General features: G+C 37.4%; 1 protein-coding gene across 1 annotated transcript in view; it reads right to left on the bottom strand.

The window, feature by feature from the left end:
• LOC106458839 (HBS1-like protein) overlaps nt 1-24,475 on the bottom strand; it is a 72,562-nt gene that overhangs the window by 36,338 nt on the left and 11,749 nt on the right. Inside the window, exon 2 of the mRNA XM_013918391.2 lies at nt 8,884-8,952. Coding sequence (XP_013773845.1) covers nt 8,884-8,952 — 69 coding nt within the window. The remainder of the gene's footprint in view (nt 1-8,883; nt 8,953-24,475) is intronic.

Raw genomic sequence — 24,475 nt, 5'->3', positions numbered from 1 at the left:
AAACCAAAAAGAAATTGAACTTTAGGACAAAGATCAAAAGACTGAATATGAGAAAGAGATATATTATACTGTTTTCTATAGATATAAATGCATATTCAAAATTCCAAAGCCAGTTACTGGCCTAATATCACTTAATATTTCTACACTGTTCAAGTAAATTTGATAATTTTTGGTTAGGCAAGTTTATGTACTTCTATACAAATTTATGTTATGTATTTTTTTTCACAATCTTAATTTACTAATTTGTTCTTCTCAAAATTGAATTTCACATGTACAGAGATATTATCCAATTTCCTTCTGAAAAAGGTAGGTCTACAAAAAACACTCAAGTTATTGACTTTCAAATTGGAAAGGCTGTAACACCAAACTAGGTACCAGAGAGGTTAAGACTCTTTTTAATTATAAGATACTGTTCAAACCGATCATAATTATTCATGACTCAGTGGTATTTTAAAGTGAAACTGATTTTTGCACAAGGATTAGACAGATCTGCTGATAACAACAGAGACAACCAGGAAATTTGGAAGTGGTTTGAATCTGAAAAACTTGACTGAGTTTTAATCTTTTAGGTGAAAAAAAAGAAAGACTATTACATGAAAATGCAGTGTGTGTGTACTTATATAAAGAAATGGACAATCAATTCAACAGGATCACTGAGTAGGTCATCAGCATTCTCTCTCTCAAAATGAATCTCTAGCAAACTAGCCATGATCAAAAACCAGGTAAAACAGAGAAAGGATAGTTGCTTCAATATTAAATTACAAATACTGCTTGTTTGTTTTGTAACAAAAGAAAGCTTGTATTCTTTCTCTTCCAAAGACTGGTGGTCTCTCACATCATTTGCTGGCTGTAATACACATATATCCAATCAGCCAGCAAAGTATGTTTCAATACGAGAAATAAATGACGTCATAACACCACATTTGTTATTTTTCTTCAATTATACACTGAATGTTTTGCTTTACAGCTTCTTCAAGAGCATTCCACTAAAACACAAACCATAACTGAAAGTACAAAACTTCAATTTGATGTTATGAGATCATTTATTTCTAGCATTAAAATGTTTTTTTATACAGTAGTATGCACTACAGAAATTATATAACGAGCAAAGGATGTTGCAGTAGTTGACTCTAACACTTAAGTGTAGTAGACCACAATAAATAGAAAACATGGTATGCCTGCATATCACACTTGTCTGTTTCAGTAAACTGACAAATAAAATTAACTTTAAAACTAATAAACTTCCCACAATGGCCAAAAAGCTGATTAATTTTCAGCACATACATGCCACATGGACAACACATCCTTTTAATAAAGAACTACAGCTCAAATAAAAATATAACCTCTAACAATAATTTAAAATGTTCTACCATTCAACTTTGATTTAAGATCACTTACAATAAAACATTATAATGATAAAAGGAAAGAGTCTTTAATGATGATTTAGAATGCATCACAAGATAATACATTTAAAATATCTCTTAGCTAAAATTCAAAACTTACCCTATACAAAAATAACCTTGTTACTACATAAATAATCTAGAGTGATGAAACCCACCTTTACAAGTGAAACTTTCAGTCAATTAAGTTATATATATATAATAAACATAAGAAAGGTTTAAATTATACACATGATTTAATTATACACATACAAGATTAAACCCTTTGCTGATGGAATAAGTAAAATGCCCTTTAACAATAAACACACAAATACCCTTTACCATTGAAAAATCAATGCGCAAGTACAAACTCACAATGCTTTATCTCCATGCATTCCTTGTCTTCTTTTTATTACTCTACTATTTGTGTTTAATTTGTTTTAAACCACTTATGAATAACTGTAACATTCCTACATGTCACGTGACCATGTGTTTGTTTACATACACATATTACCATATTCATGACACCATTACACTTTGTCAAGTATTCTGGTAGTTTATACGGTTCAGCTCATACTACCACATGTACCATTTCAGAAACACCAAAGTTACCTGCTGAAGCTACACACAGTAGTGATGGTAGTGTCATTTATATATCGGACTCCACAAAATTACTGGTAAAATTCAGAAAAATTAAGACTTTTTTAACTAAAAGTCTATTTATCATGATAATATTTCAAGCTGTTACTATTGTACTCCAACACACATTTAAAGAAAGCTGGACACCCTTGTATGTCATAGTTCTCACCACTCAGCTAGATTACAGAGGTGGCTCTCCCACAACACCAAGCAACATTTTGTATATGAAAGTTCACTCAATGTCTAGGAAAGCAAGTGTAACAATGCCCTTTCAGTCACATATTTCTCAACCACTAGACCATTGTAACATTTGATGGTCAAGTGATACTCCTACAATATAGTACATACATGAAATAACATCACTCAATAACTTGGAAATTAAGGCTCACAAAGCACTTCCCTACATAGGTTTCTTGACAAAACAGCTGTCCTAACTTTTATAATCAGCTTAAAAATCACAGATTATATATTATGTGTACATCACCTGATACAGATCAGTGATTGTCCTAACTGTCAATGTTCAAGCAGCTATCATCTGATACATAGTATACAGACCGTGACACTGCTCATGCCTCAATAATAGTACTAAATGGTGATAATCAAGCAGCAGTTGCAAAATGTAGTAAATACAACCTGCTACACCTCTCTACCCAATATCTCAGAAAGCATAGAACATTACTTTCTTTCAGTCACTAGTTGCTCAAACTGATGACTGTCTTAGATAGGGATGACAAATTAGTCCCACTCATACTGATCAGGAGATCAATGTTGGCATCATCATTGTTGATCAGAGCTGGTAGTCATTTCCATCTTCAACAACTCCACACCTGGTTTGTCACAGACCACCAGATAAGTCTTTTCAGCTTCTCATCCTTCATCAAGTGAGTCAGCATGACTAAAAATGGCATTCTCTTTCTCCTCTAACTCATTAGTCTCGTCTCCACAATCTTGGTATAGCCAGGACACCAAAGACTCATCTGCAGTGTACAGAGGCAGCTTATCAACATGTCCCACATGCTTTCATGCACCTAGTATCAACTGTAACTCCTATGCTAGTGAACAACACGTCACAGTATCAGGTATGGACCAATCCAGTTGGATCAAAGCTGCTTTGATGCTGTTGGCACACACCAGTAATCACAATACATTTATTTTTCCATTCATTTGTTTCTCAACAAAATCAGTCTTTTATAACAAGGCCAAAATCTTACAATTTGGTACATCAGTGTGCATCACCTAATAGCTTGAATAATAAGAAATGCCACTTTCTTTCATTCTGTGATTGTACAGATAAGTACCTGTCTTATCTACCAATGATCAAGCAGATATCTCAAGTAGTGTCACTCAGAAAATGAGGGTTGTAACACCCATTTAATCCTTTGTCATATGCCCTAATGATTTTCTTGTCCTAAATGATGATAATCAAGTAGCAGTCTCAAAATGTAGTCTATACATTCTGTTGTACATCACTACCAAACAGCTCAAACAGCAAGGAATGTTGCTTCTTTTCGATCATTTGTTGCTCAAATTAATAAGTCTTAACTAGAAATAACCAAGTACTTCTACCCATATTGATTAAGAGGTGAACATCTTGACTCCATTGCAGCTAAAACTGCTGTCGAGTGTAAACACAAGAGTGAGTTACACCTCAGTGCCCTCATGTCTTTGTGCTGTGCAAAATCTGGAGAATTTCTTGCTACAGAGTTCTGGGGGCACCTAGATGCAGCACTTTGGTAGAACCATGTATTATAGGTTGATAGCAGTGGTACATCATATCTTCCACTTGTAATTGTTCATACAGGGGCCACAGATTTTATGCATCCATACTATATTCCCCTGCTAGTGCTAGTTAGACTTGACCTTTCTGCACAGCAAGGATCACCTATGCTTGGTCAGTGTCCTTCAGTTACTAATTCCAGAGCTCCTAAAATATTAACTTTGGTATCCACCTGCCAATAGTCTTCTACTTCATGGTTTGCATTTGCTATGGTGCAAATAATGATGGTTTCAACTCCCACACAGTGTTTAGGGTCAAAATAAAAAAACAGAAACTGTCTCACCATGTGGCAAGATTGTCCATCTGTGAACTTCTATCATAAAAGTAGTGGCAATAGTGTTTCACGAAGTCCACAAATGAAAGCATCCCTTTCTTCATCATATAGTATCTACATTCAGGAGCCATGAGCATGTGGGTAGTAGAGGCAATTACATATTCTACTCTCTTCTGAAATTGCTCCATTTCCATTGTCACTGGTGTCATTGTCAAATAGAAACTTGCAGCTTTTATGTCAATAGGCCAGCAATAAAGCATCCACCAAAGCAAGCTTTAGGAGTTGGAATGGTGACATTCCTCACTCCATCATAAGTATGTCTCTACTTTCATAAAAGTCAACAATGGTACTGCTGTCTTCTTGGTCATAAATTGTTGGTAATATGATGAAAAACCAAAGAAACTGTGAGTTTCTCATTTTGTCATGGGCTGAAGCTATCTCACTGCAGCTACCTCAGCCATTTCTCACTACAATGGTCCTGAGAAATTTCACCTCTGTTTGCATGAACAAACACTTACTGATTTTAGTTTCTAGCCTACTTTTTGTATGTACTGGAATACCATCTTCAGGTTCTCAGATGCAGACTTAGAAGTGCAGCCAAACACCAAAACATCCTCAACACAAATAAGGCACCTCACCCACTGCAGCCTCTTAAATGTAAGCTCCATCTGCCACTCAGACTAAATGGCAAAATGTGGAATTCATACAAGCCATCTCTTATGCTAATAGCAGTCTTAGACCTGATTCTATCATCCAGCTTGACTTACAAATAGCTGGGTGTCAGATCAAGGATGTTGAACCAACTGGAACCTTCTAATGTTATGGGACATTCATCTGTTCACAATAAAGAAAACACACAGATGCAAGTTAGAACATTCACTCATCTAAAATCAACACAGAAGCTCAATATACAATTACTACTGGAGACAACCAAGCCCTCTTTGAAGGTTGTTGGACTCCATCCTGTGGCATCCTATTTAGATACTTACAATCTCCCTAGAGCTCCAGGAAAGCCAGAGCAGAAGTTTTTTTTTATCAAACATGCATTGCTTGTGTCTATATAGTGTTAAGTCACTGTTGTTTGACCCAATCAGCCATCTAGTACCACAAACATATCAGTGTATTCACCCAACAGGTCACATATGTGCTAGCAGCTACATGTTTGTTTTTGGGCATAGTGTGATAGACACAACCCTAGCATTACCACCAGTGTCAGTAACTTCCACTTTGTTTAGCATGCCAATGACCATTTCAGCATGTAGGTGGATGGCCTATTGTCTTCAGTTACAAAGCAGCACTGGGACTTCATCTTTTGTTGGGCAAATCACTGCCCAAGCTAATGCTGTCTGCTTTCTAAACAGGAAACAGTTTATTTCATGCTGTTTTTATAATCCCAATACATGGCACTGACACACCAGATTTTGTTTGGAATAAAGTATGGTACACTACTTTGTACATGGAAATAATTATTCCCGCTGCTACACACAATTGTAGCATTCACTGTTCCTGGAACTGGATGACTTTCAGCTCACCCATTGCACAGGCAAGACTGATAGACAAAGCTCTGCAAGAATGCCAATTCCAGCTCTGAGATCAGAAATGATAATTTTCATTTTGTGGCCAACACCTCCAAGATAAAGCTGAAGATTCACCTCTCCTTTAAGATCTATCACCATTTACCAGAATCAAGTTGGTACTCACTGGCTGTACTCATGGAGTCACTCAAATGGCTTGAAAGATTCCAAAATGCAAAAATGTTCTTTCCACTTCTGTGTCTATCAGAAATTCAATCTCTCATCTTTGTACCCTTATCGACACATACCAAGCTTCACCCCCAGCCCCGACAGAGCTGGGATGACCACTAAACTCCTTGTGTAAGCTGTCCACTATGCTCCCCAAACTAGTGGCCAAGCTTTACTTGAGCTCTGTCAGTTTTTAAGCATTTGTTACAGCATCCACCACTTATTATTGGTTATCCTGGACATGCTTATCCAATGACTGGTACTGATAACCTTGCCTACTTTGCTGCCTGCCAAAGTACTGATGTTGAGTGCTGGCTGGCATCTTCTGAGCTTTTGGTTGAAACCAATAGCCCTGCCATATATGATGCTCAGCAAAGTATGGAAAGCTCCTTCACTAATGTACAATTAGTCCACAAGTGAACCAGATTTTGTTCATCCAGTCATGGATGTACAGGCAAAGACACCTGCATTTGCTGCAGCATGTAACCCATGAGCAGACCTTACAGCAGCATGTACCCAACAGGTGGGCCTAGATAGCCCTGGACAATCACTGCACTGCAGTGCCAGGACCTGTGAGTGCAAGTTAACCTTCAGCATGGGTCTAGCCTGACATGGCGGATGTGCCTATGTACATCTAAAGGGTAGCCTCAACAGCTGCTGCTGCAAGCTTTTTACTCTATAACAATGAGTCTGAAGTTATCACTTTAAACTATGGCACTAAAGAAACTGCCTTGGTTAGGGTGAATATGACTCTCACACTCAGGTGTTGTTGCATGAGTTTATTAGGATTCCCTAATTGAACTTATTGACCAAAATACTCTCTCAATTTGTGGGTATCACTGCCAGGTAGGTCTTTTCATGCAATTGGTGGAGATTATCAATATAGACAGCCAGTCCTTTAGTCCCATTCCTCTTCTAAGCTTCGAACCTCAGCCTGGTAAGTCTCCAGATTCTCCACTAAATCAAATTGATGACATGACTGTCTCCCATCATCTTCCTGCTCCTCATTAATGTGTTCAATAGCACTGAGTACTAGATTATCTAACCTCAGGATCAGGCATTGGACAGCCTGTTCCTGAGTCCATCTATTGCAGGAAGTTACCTGCCTCAAATACTTTATGCACTGGTATAGATCATCTTTTGCTATACCTTTGAACATCTGGGTATGACCTGTTTGGCTTCATTTACTGGGACTTATGAGATTGGTCGAAACCTCTTCCTTACAATATATCGACTAATGTTAGTTGGAGGTGCTGTCAATGCCATCAATTCAGGACAGAAGCTGCTTACAGGGACTCCAACATTCACATGGGCAGTCAGACCCTGATCCAAGGTGGTAAGATACATCATAAAGCCCTGCATGACCCCAGGTATCACAAGACACTGTTGATGTCATGGGAAACCTTTAAGTCCTAAAAGGCACATCACCCCATGATTCATGGTTTTTACCTGTGGATATCTGTTATTTCACCTGCTGGGGAAATAACTCTGATGGGCAGAGGTTATCCACCATTGGCACTTCCAGCCTTGCTGCACTGGTCACCAGGGTGATCTATACCAGAGTTTGGTTCATGGTACTCTCATTACCAATAGACTAGAAGTTCTGTATAGACCTTCTCATGCAATCTCAGACTCACCAGATACTATTACATTTCAGCAATTCTCAATCATCTGCACTCCCATTTCAACAAGATTGATTCTCGGGGGTATAGTTTACTATAGTGGTCTGGGAGTTCCAAACATGAGTAAATTCACCTGAGTCTGTGGTTGCAAGCTGACTGATGTCATGAACCTTTGCATCATAGGAGAAAGTCCCATGTCCAGGAAAACACCTCTACTAGACTTGGCACATATTTCCTGCAGTTGTCTCTCTCCAGCAGTGAACTCTTTCTCCTGGTCATGAGTATTTCTACATCTAGAAAATGTTTTCCATCAGTAACAGTAGTTCTTTAAATCTAACAAAACCCCAGTGACCAAGCTAGGGCTAGTATACACAGTAACAAAAACAGAAACTCTGCAATACATTCTGTTGTCATGGCACCAAAATTTCTCCTTCCCCTCTACCTGTAGTATTTTCAGGCAAAACAGATTTCTGCAAAAACATCAGATACATCCCCTAATAATACCAGAGTCAAACAAGAAAATTGGAAGTAGCCTGAATTTGAAAACTTGACGTAATTTTAATCTTGGGTAAAAAATAAAAATAAAAGTTTGAAGAAAATGAATATCCACTTCTACAGAATCATTGAATAAGTCATCAGCATTCTGTCTGTCAAGAAGAATTTCTGGTGAACTAGTCGCAATCAAAAATCAGGTAGAACTGAAAATGAATTGTTAATTTGATTTTAAAAGAAAAGCTTATATTCTTTCTCTTGCAAGAGGGTCATTACATGACTGTTGTTCTCTCACAGAATTTGCTGGCTGTAACATACATACATCATCCACTAGGTCAACAAAAAATGTTGCAGTTATTGAACCTTTTGACACAAATGTAATACAACATCCTTTTGGGGCAGAGTAGATATTATTTGCTATTAAACAACAAAGAAACAAAGCAAAGTCAATGGATGTCTGGATCATGTTCAGACTAAAACTACAGTGAAACTAGATAAACAAAAAATTGTAAAAATTCCTATATCACTAGAAACATAAAGAATATGTTATGCCTGCATATCACAAATCCATCACTAAAAACATAATTATTAGCTTCATGTTGTTGCCTATTTCCCTTAAAAATACTACGAGACAACAGTATAAAATATTGACTGAACTTCGTATAGCATAGGATATAAATAATTTCTAATTGGGTGTGATATATCAACATGGTAAAAATCAGTTAAATAGCATTCTCAAGTTAAAGGTGTAGTAAGTATTGAAACATTTGACATTATAATGTCTATAAAAGGAAGTGCCACAAGTTATTGCACAAAACCTGGTATAGTTACATGTCGAAATGTTAAAGGTAAGATACTCAACTTCAAACTAGCTGTGTTGTATCTTTAAACAAACCTACCAAATAAAGGTCAGTTCAGCAACAAATTGGTATATATTATAACAACAGCCTCCACTGACCTGTGCTGGGAGAAACACAATAGTCATCTTCAACTGAATGTCCATACACATCATAGTAGCCTTCATATTCTATGGAAAAAACAACAACTTTAATTTACTCAGATAAATCATACAAAGCTGCTATAGACACACACAGATGCTCAATTTTTTGACATCTCAATATTTGGAATGATGAAAAAATAAACTCCACCCTTACGCAAATTAATTAAATTTTCAATTAAAACACAAGTAAAATGAGCCTTTGTCAATGCCTTCTTTATTTCCTTTCTCATACAATACACACTATAAGACCTACCATTATTATGATTTCTAGTGGGCTAGTGTTATAATCTATCTATATACTTCTGATTTCAACAAAAATTAACAATTTTCTTACACTGAAAATGTATTTCTGATAGGTACTTTCCTCACACAAAGCTACCTCGATCTTCTTTCTGCTCTCTAAGCATTGCTTAAAGATTTTCGCACACAGTACACCAGTCTATATACCCCATCAATTTCATGACATTTTTAAACATGTATATATCATGTGACTACTCTCCACCAAGAGTATTGCATCACCTATATTGGCGAATTGCTCTCTCTGCTATTCCTACTCAGTTCTCACTTTCAAGAATTGGCAGGCACTAAAACAAGAACACCAGCAGTGGTGAGGAAGTGTGAGAAGTGTATTAGGGAAGGTAAGTACTTACTGGAAATACATTTTCAGTGTAAGAAAAATGTTAACTTCTAATAATGTCCTACCTCCCCTCACACAAAGCTAGAATCCCACACTGCAAAGGTGGAGGGGCCAATTTAGGTGCACAGCATTGAAACCAAGTGTAAAGTGACTGTCCAGAATGAATGAATGTGCTCCAAGATGAAAACAAAGTGTACTTATGAGGTACCACACTACTTCTGGAACAGTTATGTTCTTCACCCTTGAAGTGGGAAATGAATCTAATATGGGCATAGAAAAGGATCTGAAGAAGTGCAATTTGTTCTGAGAGGTGCAATCCATATTAAAATATATACTGAATTAGTTATGTACATCTACAACCTCAACCAGACAGAAGAGGTTCAATAACCTATTCTCAGCATTAAGAGGTTGAGGATAAAAAAAAAAATATATATATATATTGTGGCTAGGGTATGTAGACCGTGTTACACATACCCATCAACCCCAACCATAAGTAAACAGTGTCATATGTCAAACAATCAAAATATGAAGAGGAAGATAGCTTTTAGCTGAAACTGGACAAACTCCTAAAACCACTGTAGAAGCATGAAGTACAACAAACTGAACCTAGCATAATGGAGTCGTGGCATTGCCTTAACTCAACCATAAGAACAGGGTAATATCTGCAACCAGTATTACAAGCATAAATCACTTGCCTGTAAATGCAGGGAAGAGACATCCTACATCCGGAATTATGAGGAGGACTTGGAACATTTGCTCAATTGTAGAAACAGTGTATGTACATCCTGTTGCTGGTATTACGAGGCAGATGAAGTTCCACAAACTCAACCATAGGAGAAGGAAAAAACCATCTGCAATCAGAATTATGAAAAAGAGGGGCCTCTACTGCACACAACTGTAGGAACAGGGCAGTGTCATCCCAAACCTAATATTACAAGGAGGATCCCACGTAGGCTGAACCTGTTCCAAATGACAGCTGTCCAGTTGAGAAAAAACATCCAGGGGAAATGGAAGGATGGAAACTAGCCTTGCTCTCTTCTCACTGAGTGTACAATCATGAGTATTTTTGGTAAAATAAATTTATAAACTCATTCAGGAGGAAGTCTACATAGTCTACTACCCCAGCAACTGGGAAGTGATAAGGACTCCTCTGCTCTCCTGCAAGACAAAAGGGGAAGTGAATACAGTGGAAAGTCCAAAGGAACATCACACTGGAGAAAGTGCAATGAGTGTCTGCAATTCAGTATTTTGAAAAGCAGACTGACCCAAATTTATTCAATCAAAGGGTCAGCATGGATGGGCAGAAATCCCCTTTTGCTTTACTCAGGAAGTCCATGAGTGATGATCCACCACTGAGTGAAATTTATTGATATCTAGAAACATATATATATATATATATAACTGAGTATGCCATCAATGGTCTTGTGGAACACCCCATCTCTACAGTGAGCATTATAGCACAATCAGCAAATAGTACAGGTTTGGGGCAAAGCATACCAGACCAGGAAACACTCACCACAAAGTGGGATCCCATTATGAGTGATAAAAATGAGGGTTGCAGAAAATAAAAACATAAATGAAGTGATAATACTTACCCCAGTCGAAGGCAAAAGTACATGTATAGAATCTCCATGGTAGGGAGACAATATCCTGAAAAAGCTACAGTCACATTGTGCAGATAATGAGTGACAAGAGTACTGAGAGTAGTCCACATTCTGGCCTGTACATCTCCTCCAGAGAACGGCAAAGGCGAGCAGCCAAAGACATGGTGATATGACAAAATTGATGAGAAAAAATGTTGTGGAGACAGCGACCTTTCATGGAGTAAGTTCAAATACACCAGCCTAAAGAGTTGACAAGCCCACCCAGTTAGCATGACAAGGGACAGATCACAGGAAATAGAAGGGTTCCAGGGAATAAAAAGTTAGGAATGTGAACCCCTAAAAAGAGACAGTACATGCCAAATAACACTGCAAGGTGCAAACTAGACAAAGATATCAATCAGGATTGGAATGGGAGTACAGGTGAGAGATGAAAGGTAAGGATATGGGTGTGAAACCAAATCAACTTCAAAAGTAGCACAGGTTTTAGGGAGGAAAGACTGGTCAGGATATAGGATGACATAAGAGGAATGGTAGAGGATATGGATAATGTTAATGGCATAAATATCTGTTCGAAGACATCTAAGCGCAAGGAGGAGAAGGAAACAGATCTTGAGGGAGAAATGGTACATGAAACATATAGACAAATGTTGAAAGGGAGTACAGAAAAGGAGATAAATGACCAGATTGAGATCCCAGTCAGGCATATCAAAGGCACAGAAAAGGAGATAAATGACCAGATTGAGATCCTAGTCAGGCATATCAAAGGCACAGAAAAGGAGGGAAATGACAGGGGAAGACAAAATCTTACAAAACTTAATGAAACGAAGATGTTCAATAAGGCAGCCCCATAGCTAGACATGGTCAAAGAGGTCAAACAACCAGGTGAAGAATTGGGAAATATGAGGAATAGAATAGTGGGAAGGATGGAAGGTCTGATGGATTGGTAAAGGAAAGATACAATATGTGGTGTCAGTCCCTGGGCTGAAACAATGGCCCTGACAAAGCCATACATGAAGACGAAATGAATTGAAGTTTAGATGAACAATGTACAACCAAGGTTGATGGGGTAAAAACCAAGACAGACATGAGGGTACAGGAGGTTGTATAAGTAAAAGTCAGAGCAGAGGGAACCATTGTTGCACCGGCCAATATGGAGCCACAAGTAGGACTAGACATGGAGCAGTTTACATTAGGGATAGAATTCAGGAGAGGAGTCAAACAGGAGAGTAAGTATGGATGTGATAACTTCTCCAATCTTGACTGAACACATCCACCCCCAGAGCTAGTGGGTGTGGAACGAAAAACCAAAAGAAAGGAAATTTGGTGATCCAATGGGAAAGCATCAATAGAAGGTGTTCCCAGCTAAGAACACATCCACCAAAAGCCTTGTGGATCAAAGGACCACTCCAAGGGGAAAATCTTGTTGGGTCGAGATAAATGATCTGCAACCAGATTCAGAGCACCAGGAACAAGGCAAGTTAAGACTTTCATGTGGTGACTGTGGGCCCAAAAAAGGTTTGAAAGCACAGAGACCTGGATTTGGTACCCCCTTGCTTGGTGATGTAAGCTCGACGAACCACCATATGTTTGAGAATGTTGATAAGGAGAGAAGACTCGTCAACTGACCAGTGATGGGAAATCTCCTGAGAGTCAAGGTAAGCACCCCAACCCTCTAAAGATGTGATCATGAATGGATGTAAACCCGAACAGGGTGAAGTAGGTCCAAGGAGAATAAGTAACAACACTTCCTAAAATTCCAAGGATGGATTTTTAAAAAAATCAAAAACACTATAATCAGTATGGCAAATATGAGGATTTCATTCACTTTGATCATGTAGCACAGAGATCAACAGACTACTCTAATCGGTCAATAGAATGAGTTCAACTAGAATAGAGCCAATCAGTACTGATTATAAATGAACATTCTCTAAGAAAGAGCAGTTGTACCATACAATCTATTTTATCATAAAATGTAACCCCTACACGGGGCCAACCAATATCATACATACATACACACACAATTTTCTGGTTTAGTTGCTTTTTTGTTCAATGTGATAGCTTTTGGCCATTCTGAACAAAAAAGTTGTATTTTTTGTGTGGCTTGATTTTATGATCAAAATAAAGCATCAAAGATGTCATCAATTACTACTATGAAAAATAATTTTTGTTCTGGTTGTTTGTTTGGCATTTATTGGTGCATAGCAACTACGTTATCCATGCCAAACATCCAGTACAAAAGCTGCAAGTAAAATACAATAAAATGTAAAAAGAAGACAAGTTAAAAATAAAACAATGCCCAAAAATTAGGTAAAAATTTAAATAGAAGTAAAAAAGGCCCATGGCCTGTATAAAACTAAAAACACAATCAAGCTGGACAGTGTCACTATCTAATATCAAAAGTAAACCCTTAGAAAACATGTTTAAAATGGTGCTGCCGCTGACATTCGCAATGGCAGCACGAAAGTAATATGTAGGCAATTGTGATCACAAAGGCCACACATTGGCAGATCAGTCCCACATAAAAGAAAATGCTGAGTAAAGAAACTGTGACCAATGCATAGCCTACACAAGACAACTTCCTCCCATCGATCCTTACGTAAACTAGATGGCCAAAAAACAACAGTAGGTTTGATCTGGAAAAGCTTGTTATGAAGTTGCTCATCCCAGGTTGACTGTCAACTGGCATAAAGATGTACCTTGATCACAGGACCATAATCTATAAATGGAACATGCAAGGTTGTGACTGCGCCAGAGTAGACGGACTTAGCTGCGGTGTCAGCAAGCTCATTCTCACAAATACCAACATAGCCAGGCATCCAGAGAAACTGGATAGAAATGGAAAACAGTGAAAAGTGGGCAAGTCATTTCTGAATAGTGACGAGAACAAGGTGAGAACTTACATTAAGTGATTCCAGGACCAATAGAGAGCTAAGAGTGTCAGTGTAAATAGTATTGTTAGTGTATTGCTTAGCTTCTACGTGATCCAGGGTAAGAGAAATGGCATACAACTCGGCAGTGAACACAAACTGTAGAGGGAACCCTGTGAGCAACCACTGAGCCACAAGAGTCCCGAGATTTTAAAAACATCCATAAAAACAGGAACAGAAGAATAGTTCAAAAAAATGTTTGGCAAAGAGAAGATGGTACTTCCAATCAGGAGTATCCACCTTCCTCAGATGAGTCAAAGAAAGGTCACAGGTGGGGATGGTAATGAGCCATGGTGGGATAGGCTGATCATTGGACTCAGCAATGACATCCAATGACAGATCAATTCAGTCATCGGTGCCTGGATATGAAAACCAAAAGGAGGAATGGCAGACAGTCTATTCTGAAAGAGCAAAACCCACCAAAGAAGGAAGACACAACCCCAGGTGGGATACTGTGGTAAGGATCGAAGCTTGGTAGCATATTTTAAAAAAATTTCCAAGAGTGGAAGTGAAGAGAAGGTTTGTGGGACTCAGTGTACAAACTCTGGACTGGTGAATTGTGGAAAGCTTCCAAGCAGAACCGAAGCCCCAGATGGTGAACAAGAAGAAAGGACATGGAGGATGTTCAGTGCCCTTATACACTTGACACGAAACTGCTTGATGTGAAAAATGAAAGTAAGCTTACGTTCAAAGAAAAGCCCCAAAAACTTTACCTCAGCAACCACAGGAAGAACACCACCAAGATCAGGATCAGGGTGTAAACCCCAGTGGTGGCAAAAATGAAAGAAGAGAAGATAAAAACTATTTGCTGTGGTCCACTTCAATAAGTGGGTGAGAGCAGTCTGAAGCTGCCATTCAATAAACCTCATGAAATGTGGAAGTCATTGACATAGAAGCCATTTGCAACAGTAGGAGGAAGTTGTTTAGTAATAGCATTGAGCTTGATACTGAAAAGGGTGACATTCAAGACACAACCTTGAGAGATTCTGTGTGAAAGAATGGGAAAGGGTCAAACCACATGGACTTGGAATCACCTGTCAGGTATAAAATTACAAAGAAAAATGAGTATATGGCCATGCAACTCATAGGAGTGGAGGTCCCTTAAAATGCCAAACCTCCATGTAGTGTCATAAGTTTTCTCAAGATCAAAGAAGGTAGAAACAAGATGCTATCTCTTGAGGAAGATTTCTCTCATTGAGGTTTCAAGATGAATCAGGTGGTCCATGGTGTTGTACTATCAACAAAAACCAAACTGGGTGGGTAAGAGGAGGTGGTTTGATTCAAGGAACCAAACAAGATGTTGTACCACTTTTCCTCCACCCACTTAGAGCAAGATCGAAAGTAAACAGGGTGAGAACCACCACAACAAGCACACCTCAAAGAACCATGACGAAAAGCCTTTAAATGTCTGAACAGCTGACAATGGAAACACCCAAGAGGGTTGTGAATATAAGGCTGCACCTTATAGTTCAGATAACCTGCCTTTACAGTGTCAGGCAGATGTGGCGATGTAACTGTCAATACAAAAGCACTGGTAGGCACCATAATTCCTTCTTTACAAGTGGAGATATTGAATAAACCAGCATGGGTCTCTGGCTTGGGAAAGTTTTGTAAATCCCTCTCAACAATCACTCCTCAATAGGAATTAAAAGTAACATGGGGAGTAACTTCAATAGGTATATCCCCAATAGCTTTCATATTCAGAAGGAGTTCACGGTGTTTTAGTGTAGATGTTCCCACCAAGATGTCCCCAGAACATAGCTTCTTCACTGATAATGAAGAGCCAGCGGCCCTCTAATCCCTTCTGAATAAAAAAGGGTTACATTTGCCCTAAAGGTTTGTCTGATAAAAAATGAGGTATAAGTGAAGAATGGGGTGGACACTACTGTTCAGACTTTGAAATGGGGTCACTTTCCTATTAACATTTTTTTTTGGGTCACTGGGTGCAGGATCCATACAAAATAGAGAAACTTCAGTGTCCACTGACCCTACTCACCATGGAGTCCTACAAGGGAATGCACTACAATGCTAAAACAGAGCATTGTAGAGAATCAAGGGTTTTATGAGCACTATACCCAAACACCAGTATCAGAAACAACACTCTTTGAGAATGTCCAACACTGGTACTTGGTTGACCCTAGCCCAACAGAACCAGCCAATTGACCCTGGGATAGCCACCACAATGAAACCCGTCTACAGGACGTCAAGGCCAAAGTGGTGTGTTAAAGTGCCACTGAAATAAAGGATCAATAACCCCTCAACCTCAAGATCCTCTCCTCCCCTTCATGGGTTGCCATGAATGGCAAACACTTGGGTGGGTGTTCAGATCCCAGAGGAGGTAAACTGAAAATACAGAATCTTTTCTGGGAGGTCCCCTTACCATGTATAGGAACTTGCTCTCCTTGGTAGTTTATGGAAATCAATTTATGGATCTCCTTGTATTTATTAAAATGAAAGACTGGTTTCAGTAACACAGTTACCATCATCATTAGCTCTGATGATGGTAACTGAGTTACTGAAACTAGTCGGCTGGAATTATAAATAAAGAATTTACCTTTTGTTGTGCCAAAACACATTAGTTTTTGTGTTTTTTTTACTTTTAATACTTCTACAAATATTATAATTTTACAAATAAGATGTGCAAAATTTTCTGGTGATGGATGATTGTGTGACAACTCAACCAATAATTCCTAAAATATTAAAATCCACAAAAAAACGATATTATATAATACACAATTAAAGTCTTTATTCAAACTGATCAACAATTGTAAGTTCATTCTAGATGTTTCAACGTGGTTTCACGACATCTACAGGAGTGTGAAAAACAGTTACTGTGTGCTGTATACATACAAAATCCAAGGTGACTATTAATTTACAATTCAAAAAAGATCATGCAATCTACATACTTTCTGATTTTCTAACCCTTCAGCCTTGTTTAAGATCAAGTTGTTTTTGCTGTGTTTCATTATTTCAATGGTTTCTCTGATATTATTTGGTTAAGCCCAAATTACCATATTTTCCCACTGGATGATACATCCAGTATAATTTACATGTTTAATTAATACAGTTTTCAGTTTTGTTTTATTATTTCTCTTACATTCATTTTTTTCTAAATTTTAAGTGTTTTCACCATTAGATTTATTTCATCTTTAGTTTTATTTAATATTTAAGTAATTGTATTCAATGTTCTGTAAATGGAAATAAGATTGTTGTTTTTCAATTTATGAAGAATTTGGCATGAAAAACCTGGAATATATGATAAAAACAACATTTCTTTTTTATCTATTTTATCAAATATTGATTTCAGTTTACTTTTTGTTCAACATTTATTTTGTGAAATTCCCTCATGGCTCTATGAACAATTTGAGGTGAGAAACTTCTAACTAATGCTACATGTTTAATGAGTAACAGTTCATTTTTTAAATCTGCTCAATTAGAACATAGTTTTCAAGATCTATAAACATAAGAGTAAAAAGGTGACATTTTTTGCAACTTTAGATGACATGATTTTTGGTGACATGATTTGAACCTTTTACCACAATACTTCTTGTTTGAATTACACCTTCTTACTGATAGGTGTAGTCAGAACTTTAAAAAAACATCTCTAAAATGAGCCACATTTAAGTTATCCTTAAGAGATAAAGATTGGTTTGGTTTCATTTGAATTTTACACAAAGTTATCAGAGGGCTATCTGTGTTAGCTGTCCATAATTTAGCAGTGAAAGACTAAAGGAAAAGTAGCTAGTCAACACTATCCACCGCCAACTCTAAGGCTACTCTTTTACCAATGAATAGTGGGATTGAAAATCACATTATAATGCCCCATGGCTAAAAGGGCACACATGTTTGGTGGGATGGGGATTTGAACTCATGACCTGCACATTGCAAGTCAACCACCCTAACCACCTGGCCATGCCAGACCTAAGAGATGAAGAAATGAATCTATATGGGTTAAATTTCCACCATTATTTAATGTGATCCAACTTATTATAATAATGCAATAATTTAATACTTTACACCCAATAAATATTCAGTAAACTGTTAAAATTGACATTTTAAGTGTTTTCATCCAAAACAATCACAGGAACTTGGATCACTAAATTTTCACTCACTTAATTTATGACATTATCTAGAGAGAAAAATTGTGAATAAAAGCATAATGGTAAAAATTTCATCTAAGTATGCTTCAGATATTAACAAAATTCTTATCTCCATCCCCTTTGGGAAGCTGTAACTTTGTTGAACTGCAATACTGTTTGAGTTGACATGAAATTTTTTAAAGTTAACATTTTCCTGAACTGAAAATGTATTTCCAATAATACTTACCTTTGCTGACACTATAGGTGCTATTTTTCAATCTCCAGGGTTCCCACTCGTTGCTCATCTAAGCATTGAAAATACTTGCTCCAATCTTTTATACCCTACTCAAATGCCCTTGGCAAATTCTACCAGAATCACAATGAGAAAGTAAGCAATACCGAAGTGGACAGACTTTCTCCTCCACCTGAAAAAGTCCAAAAGGAAATACCCTATGACTCAGAATAATGGGACTGTGTTTGCCATATTTAACCAAAGGAACAGAACTCATCTGGTCTGGAATTATGAACATTCATCCTCACTCCCCAACCAAGTGGGCAAGGAGTATTCCACTTGCCCCTTGAATAACAAAGTGGATGTGGAACATGTGCTCAACCAAGGACTTAGGATGGAACCACTTCATGTTTGGAATTATAAGAAGATAGTGTATTTCCTAACATGAAAAACATACAAAACCAATATTGATCAAAGAGAAGGGCCATGCACCCACTGAACGGGACAGCTTCATGTCAAATCTGAACCAGAATTACGAGTAGGCTCTCACAGAGGTTGGTGCTACTCCTACTGACATCTGGGAAAAACATCCAGGGGCCCGAGTAGGAGGGCCCCCCAACTTTTCCCTCTTCTCCAAGAGTGGAGGAACACACTCGAACACTCTGGAGGTTGAGCAAGACTTGAGTGAGTATTGAAAAACACACACAGATAAAGGAGATATCGCATAAGTGACAGAATACATTTCTCCAGTCTGATAACGAAGCCCGCTTTTGTGGCTTCTGAAACGAGAATCTGAGAGTGTTGTTCTGCTAATTGATGGGAAGGTGTGAGAAGGAGCCAGTCGTCCATAAAATGATGTATGCACAAGCCCAAGGAATACAGATGACTAGAAAAAGCTCAAACAACTCTGCAGAAGACATAAGGTGCTGATGCAAGACCAAAAGGTAGAGCCCTGAACTGCAGCACCTGACCCTTGTGCACAAATCTGAGAAACCTCTGGGAAGATTCCATTATGGGAATATGGAGATAAGTCTTGATAACATCAAACTTGGTCATCCAGAGCCCTGGCAAAAAGTGCTATCATAGGTTGAGAAAAGATTCCATTGTAAAGAGAGTAGGATCTAAAAATTGGTTGAGTCAAGACAGGTCAATGATTGGACGCCAATCTCCTGTCTTCTTGGATACAATGAATAAATGGGAATAAAATCACAGAAGAATGGGATCGACCCTTTCTACTGCCCTTTTGACTAACAACTCTCCTATGGCCTGGGAACGAAGCTCCACTTCCCATGAATCTGTTGGAGGTGATTAGGCAACCAGTTGTGCAGATAATGGAGGAGGTGATGTAAATTGAATGACCAACCCTGAAGTCAGTACATGGAGTAACCATGGATCCCTGGTGAAAGAATTCCAGATGTCCAGAAAGTGATGTAATCATGCTCCCCCACTAATGGGATAGTCAATGATACAGTTGTCGGTGGTCTGCTTAAGACAAAGATTCTCAAGAATATAGATGGACTCTATTATGGAAACCAACAGCTTGGGAACCAAAGGAGGGGGTCAACAAACACTACAAGATGACACTCCCAAATAAACACCAAAAAAGGCAAAAAGTCAATGATGGTAAAAAAGAACATAAATGAGCTAAATCAATTCATGATTCTAACATCTCTGGAACTTTGGCAAACAACATGGGATGGAGAAAAGAGGCTTCCTGTAACTCCCTGAGGGCAGAAGAGAGTAAACTAATACTCTCTAACAAAGCGTCTCTACCCGATAAATCCCAACAACAAACCAGTCAGGAAACCAAGAAAGGAACTGAAGAAGACAATCTGACTGAGGAAGGCATCAGCAAAATCTCCAACTCATTCTCAAATTGCTGAAGGGAAAGTTGGTAGGCTTCAGACAAAAGTTAGATCGAAGATAAATACCTCAGAACAGTCATGAGAGTAAGACGAATCCAAGAAAACTGTGATCTGTTTGAAGTGATCACAGGTTCCAATCTAGACCCCCACAGGTCCAAAAGAGAGTCCAACCATTGAGAATCTAAGTGATAAGCCAAAGCAAGCTGTTCCAATAAAGGTGGGGGACAAGGCATAGCTATCCCATCATGTAGCTGAGCAGCAAATCTCTCAGCATGAACAGCAATATCAAAACAAAGTAATCACTTGCCATCCTTCCTGCGAACAAGGAAGGAGTAGAGTCAAATGCAATAGAAGAGACCCAAAAACCTCCCAACCCGAGTAATCAACTCAAGAAAAGAGGATGGAGGTGGTTGATCAAGATGATCTTCTATTGAGGCTGACCTAGTAAAAGAAAGAGCCAGAAAAATCTAATCTAAATTCTCCCCAGCTGGTCCCGAATAATTTGCAAAAGCCACCTCAAACCCCCCCCCCCCCCCGGGGGGACGGCACCCTCAGTCCACATTATCTGTCTCCATTTTGCAACGGATCATATCACAGACAGCTTCGACTGAGAGTGACCCCTCTCCTGGCTGCTGACAACATCAGATATCAGACGTGGAAGAGAAGAGGTCTGGTTAGCCTCTATAGTAGAAACATTAACTTGGGAATTCATACCCACTGGTACGTTTTTTTTTATTAAAGTAATTTATAAATATAAGTGAAGATATAACTTCAGTAACACCAATCACATTCAAAGTCGCAATGTAAATTGTGAATAATCACAACACTCCTGTGTATAGAAACCTTGCTGAAAGCTTAGTCGAGAAAAAGTGATTATATTATCTGAATCAGGTGCTTTTTTACAGTACCTAGACAGAGGGCACACTGAAGTTGGTGGAGTACTTTGCAAATTAGAATTTGTCAAGGGCATTCAAGTGGGGTATAAAAAGACTAGAGCAAGTGTTTTCAATGCTTAGATAGGCAAAGAGTGGAAACCCTGGAAATTGAGAAATAGCAGCTATAGTGTCAGCAGAGGTAAGTATGTTTTGGAATACCATTACATTATAAAGAACATAAAAGATAGTTTACAAGAGTAAATTTTACATAAATTCTTTTACATAAAGAAATTCAAAAACCTAACAAACAGTACAAAAAATGATAATAAATAATGTTAAATTCAAAAACCAGAGGGAAGTAAAACATAAAGAACTAAAACCATGACAACTAAAAATACTCAACATTCTGATATTTTACCAGCTTTCTCTGATGATAAAATTCTTTAAATAAAATAGACATAGCCTAAATATAAATATCATTCATTCCATTACAAATACTTTCTGATGGGATTGAGTGAGAACTGTGATCTAACCCCAAGCCCTTTTATATTTATCTTGTCAAATTCTTAAGGTTCTGTAAATGTCAGCAACATAACATTCTCACAATTATTACATAGAATAGTGCAATTCTTAATCAAATATATTTTTAAGGTAACTATTTTTCTTTAAGGTGTAAAAGTTTATAGGCTAGTTGAAAATCAACCTTACAAAATATCCAGCTAAATGTCTTTGAAACACTTTTTACGCAGGGTAAAATAACCTCTAAAGTGTTGAAGTCATTTTAATTTCTAGAGTTAAAATTATTATTCTTATTTATAGCAGAAATTTTGTATCCATGTTTGTGATTGAATGACTTTAATAATTCATTATTTTTTAACTGTAAATAACTGGTTTTACCATTTCCGGTATAGAATAAAAGGAAGGCTCTTGATTTAAATAATGTGCTATACACCCTGGGTTGATGAGATTAAAACTGTAAATTTCTACTTGAATATATAGATCTTGCATATACATTAATGTGGAAACACTTTTTCTGGTTATTGAACTTGGAATATCAAAACTAGAGCTGAGCAATTTCATCTTTTACATATCTCTGAGCAGAGATCACTTAGTGTCTCATAAACTAATCAAATAATCAAAATTATCAGGTTGTAACAAAAGTTCTGTCTGATTTTTGAGCTGAAAATATTGAACAAGATTTAATTAAGTTTGATCTCTATCTGATGTTTAGTCATGCCCATATAAGTAATACACCTCTTTTACTTTCAGGATATAGGAACATTAATCAAGAAAATGCTTTCAAACTGACCCCATGTTTGATCCGACTAAAGAACACATTCGTCATACCATGCTCTACGAGTTTTATAGAGGGGTCAACGCAAGTGCAGCAGCAATATCTATCCAGAGCACTTATGGTGTCAATGCAGTTAGTGAAAGAACTTGTAGGAGGTGGTTTTCCCATTTCAGAAAAGGAGACTTCAGTTTAAAAAATGAGCCAAGAGAGGGTTGTCCAAGTGGACTCGATTCAGAGGCACTGGAAGCAGCATATCCTGCCATTACATTTATGGATCTTAGTGGACAATTCAATATTAGCCATATGACCGTCCATTGCGAATTGAAAAGAACCTGTCTGTAGAGAATTGCCAACAATGTGTCGATTACTGTGAGGCATTGCATTCACATCAGCACCAAGTGCCTTTTTGGAACAGAGTTGTTACTGCAAATAAGAAATGGATCCTTTATCATAATGTTAAGCACCATCATCAGTGGCTTAGTCGTGGTGATAGACCTGCCCAACAGCCGAGAGGGGACTTGCATCCAAGGAATTGTCCATTATGAACTGTTAAACAATAACCAAACAATCACAGCAGAGGTTTACTGCCAACAACTGCGGCATTTGAAAACAGCTTTGGACAAAAAACGTCAGTGGCTTAGCAAACAGAAAAGGGGTTATTCTTCACCCCGATAATGCACATCCCCATACCGCACGAGTAGCCAAGGATCTCCTAGAGGAACTTGGCTGGGAAAAATTGCTTCACCCACCATATTCTCCCAACCTTGCTCCTTCTGACTATCATTTGTTTAGATGTTTACAAAATCATTTGGATGGACTTAGACTAATTTCAAAAGAAGAGGTCGAAAATGAGTTAATCTCTTATTTCAGGTCAAAACCAAAGGAATTTTATAAATGTGGCATCCAAAAACTTGTTGACAGATGGAATAAGATTATCGAAAGCAACAGAGAATATATTGATGATTAAATACATCTATAATCATCACTATTTTGTTTGTCTAAATTCATTTGAAAATTGGTCAGAACTTTAGTTACAGCCTAATATAATTAATCAATTAACTCTTTCAGCATGGGCTCGGTCTCTGGGACCAACCTCGAAACAATTTTGTGCTTGTTATAGTTTCATACTATAACTTTTAAATTAGTAAGTGTATGTTTATGAAATTTGTCAAATTATCAGTAAACATTATGCAAAATATAATTTTTTTTATCAAGTCTTGAAGTTTGTTAAGCAATGTTTTCTCGTGTCTTTTTTCTTTTTGCATGTTGCCCTATCCAATGTGCAAAGTAATTTTTATTTTAAGATTAAAAATACTTTTTTGCATGAGAAAAATTTTAAATTTTACATGCAAAATTTTTATAATGTCCAAATAGTTATTAAATGTTTCTTAAAAAAAACTTTATATTTCATGTGTTATTTTTATTAATGAATCTCTGTACGGGTTTGGTAGATTTGACAGATATTGTAACCACCATAAACAAATTGGGAAATATAAATTATGCCTCTTTTGTTCTCGAATGACAACAATTATAACACAAAAACATAAATGTATAGACTAAATAGCTTAGATTTCATAACATTATACATTTATATATATTTATTATTTTTATTATATTGGCCTTTCTGCCATGCCTGGCTAACAATACAGAAGTTACAATGACGTGGCACACGCTCTCATGTTACTGTATCAACTATTATAAAGCTGACCTTTAGTTTTTACAAAGTGATCTGTCTTGGCTCACGTGCACTCATGTTACCGTATCAAATAACAGAGATGACCTTTGGTCTGTATAAAGTAACTTGTCTTAGCTGTTTTAGTAGATTAGTATTTTGTAAAATACAGTCACATTTCCATTATTATACATTATATATGTATATAGATTATTACTATTTAGAAACAAGTTCTTAAACACAGAACAGTAAACAAAGAAGTAAAGCAAACAATTATCTCTTTTAGTTACGACCTTTGTACTCGGTTGCTGCTTGACACAGATTGTTAAGCCTTTACAAATTTTGCATGTGGAGGGTATGAAACA

This window comes from Limulus polyphemus, unplaced genomic scaffold, assembly GCF_000517525.1.
Source record: "Limulus polyphemus unplaced genomic scaffold, Limulus_polyphemus-2.1.2 Scaffold521, whole genome shotgun sequence".
Classification (NCBI taxonomy): Eukaryota; Metazoa; Arthropoda; class Merostomata; order Xiphosura; family Limulidae; genus Limulus; species Limulus polyphemus.
This window is presented reverse-complemented; position numbering and strand designations above follow the sequence as displayed.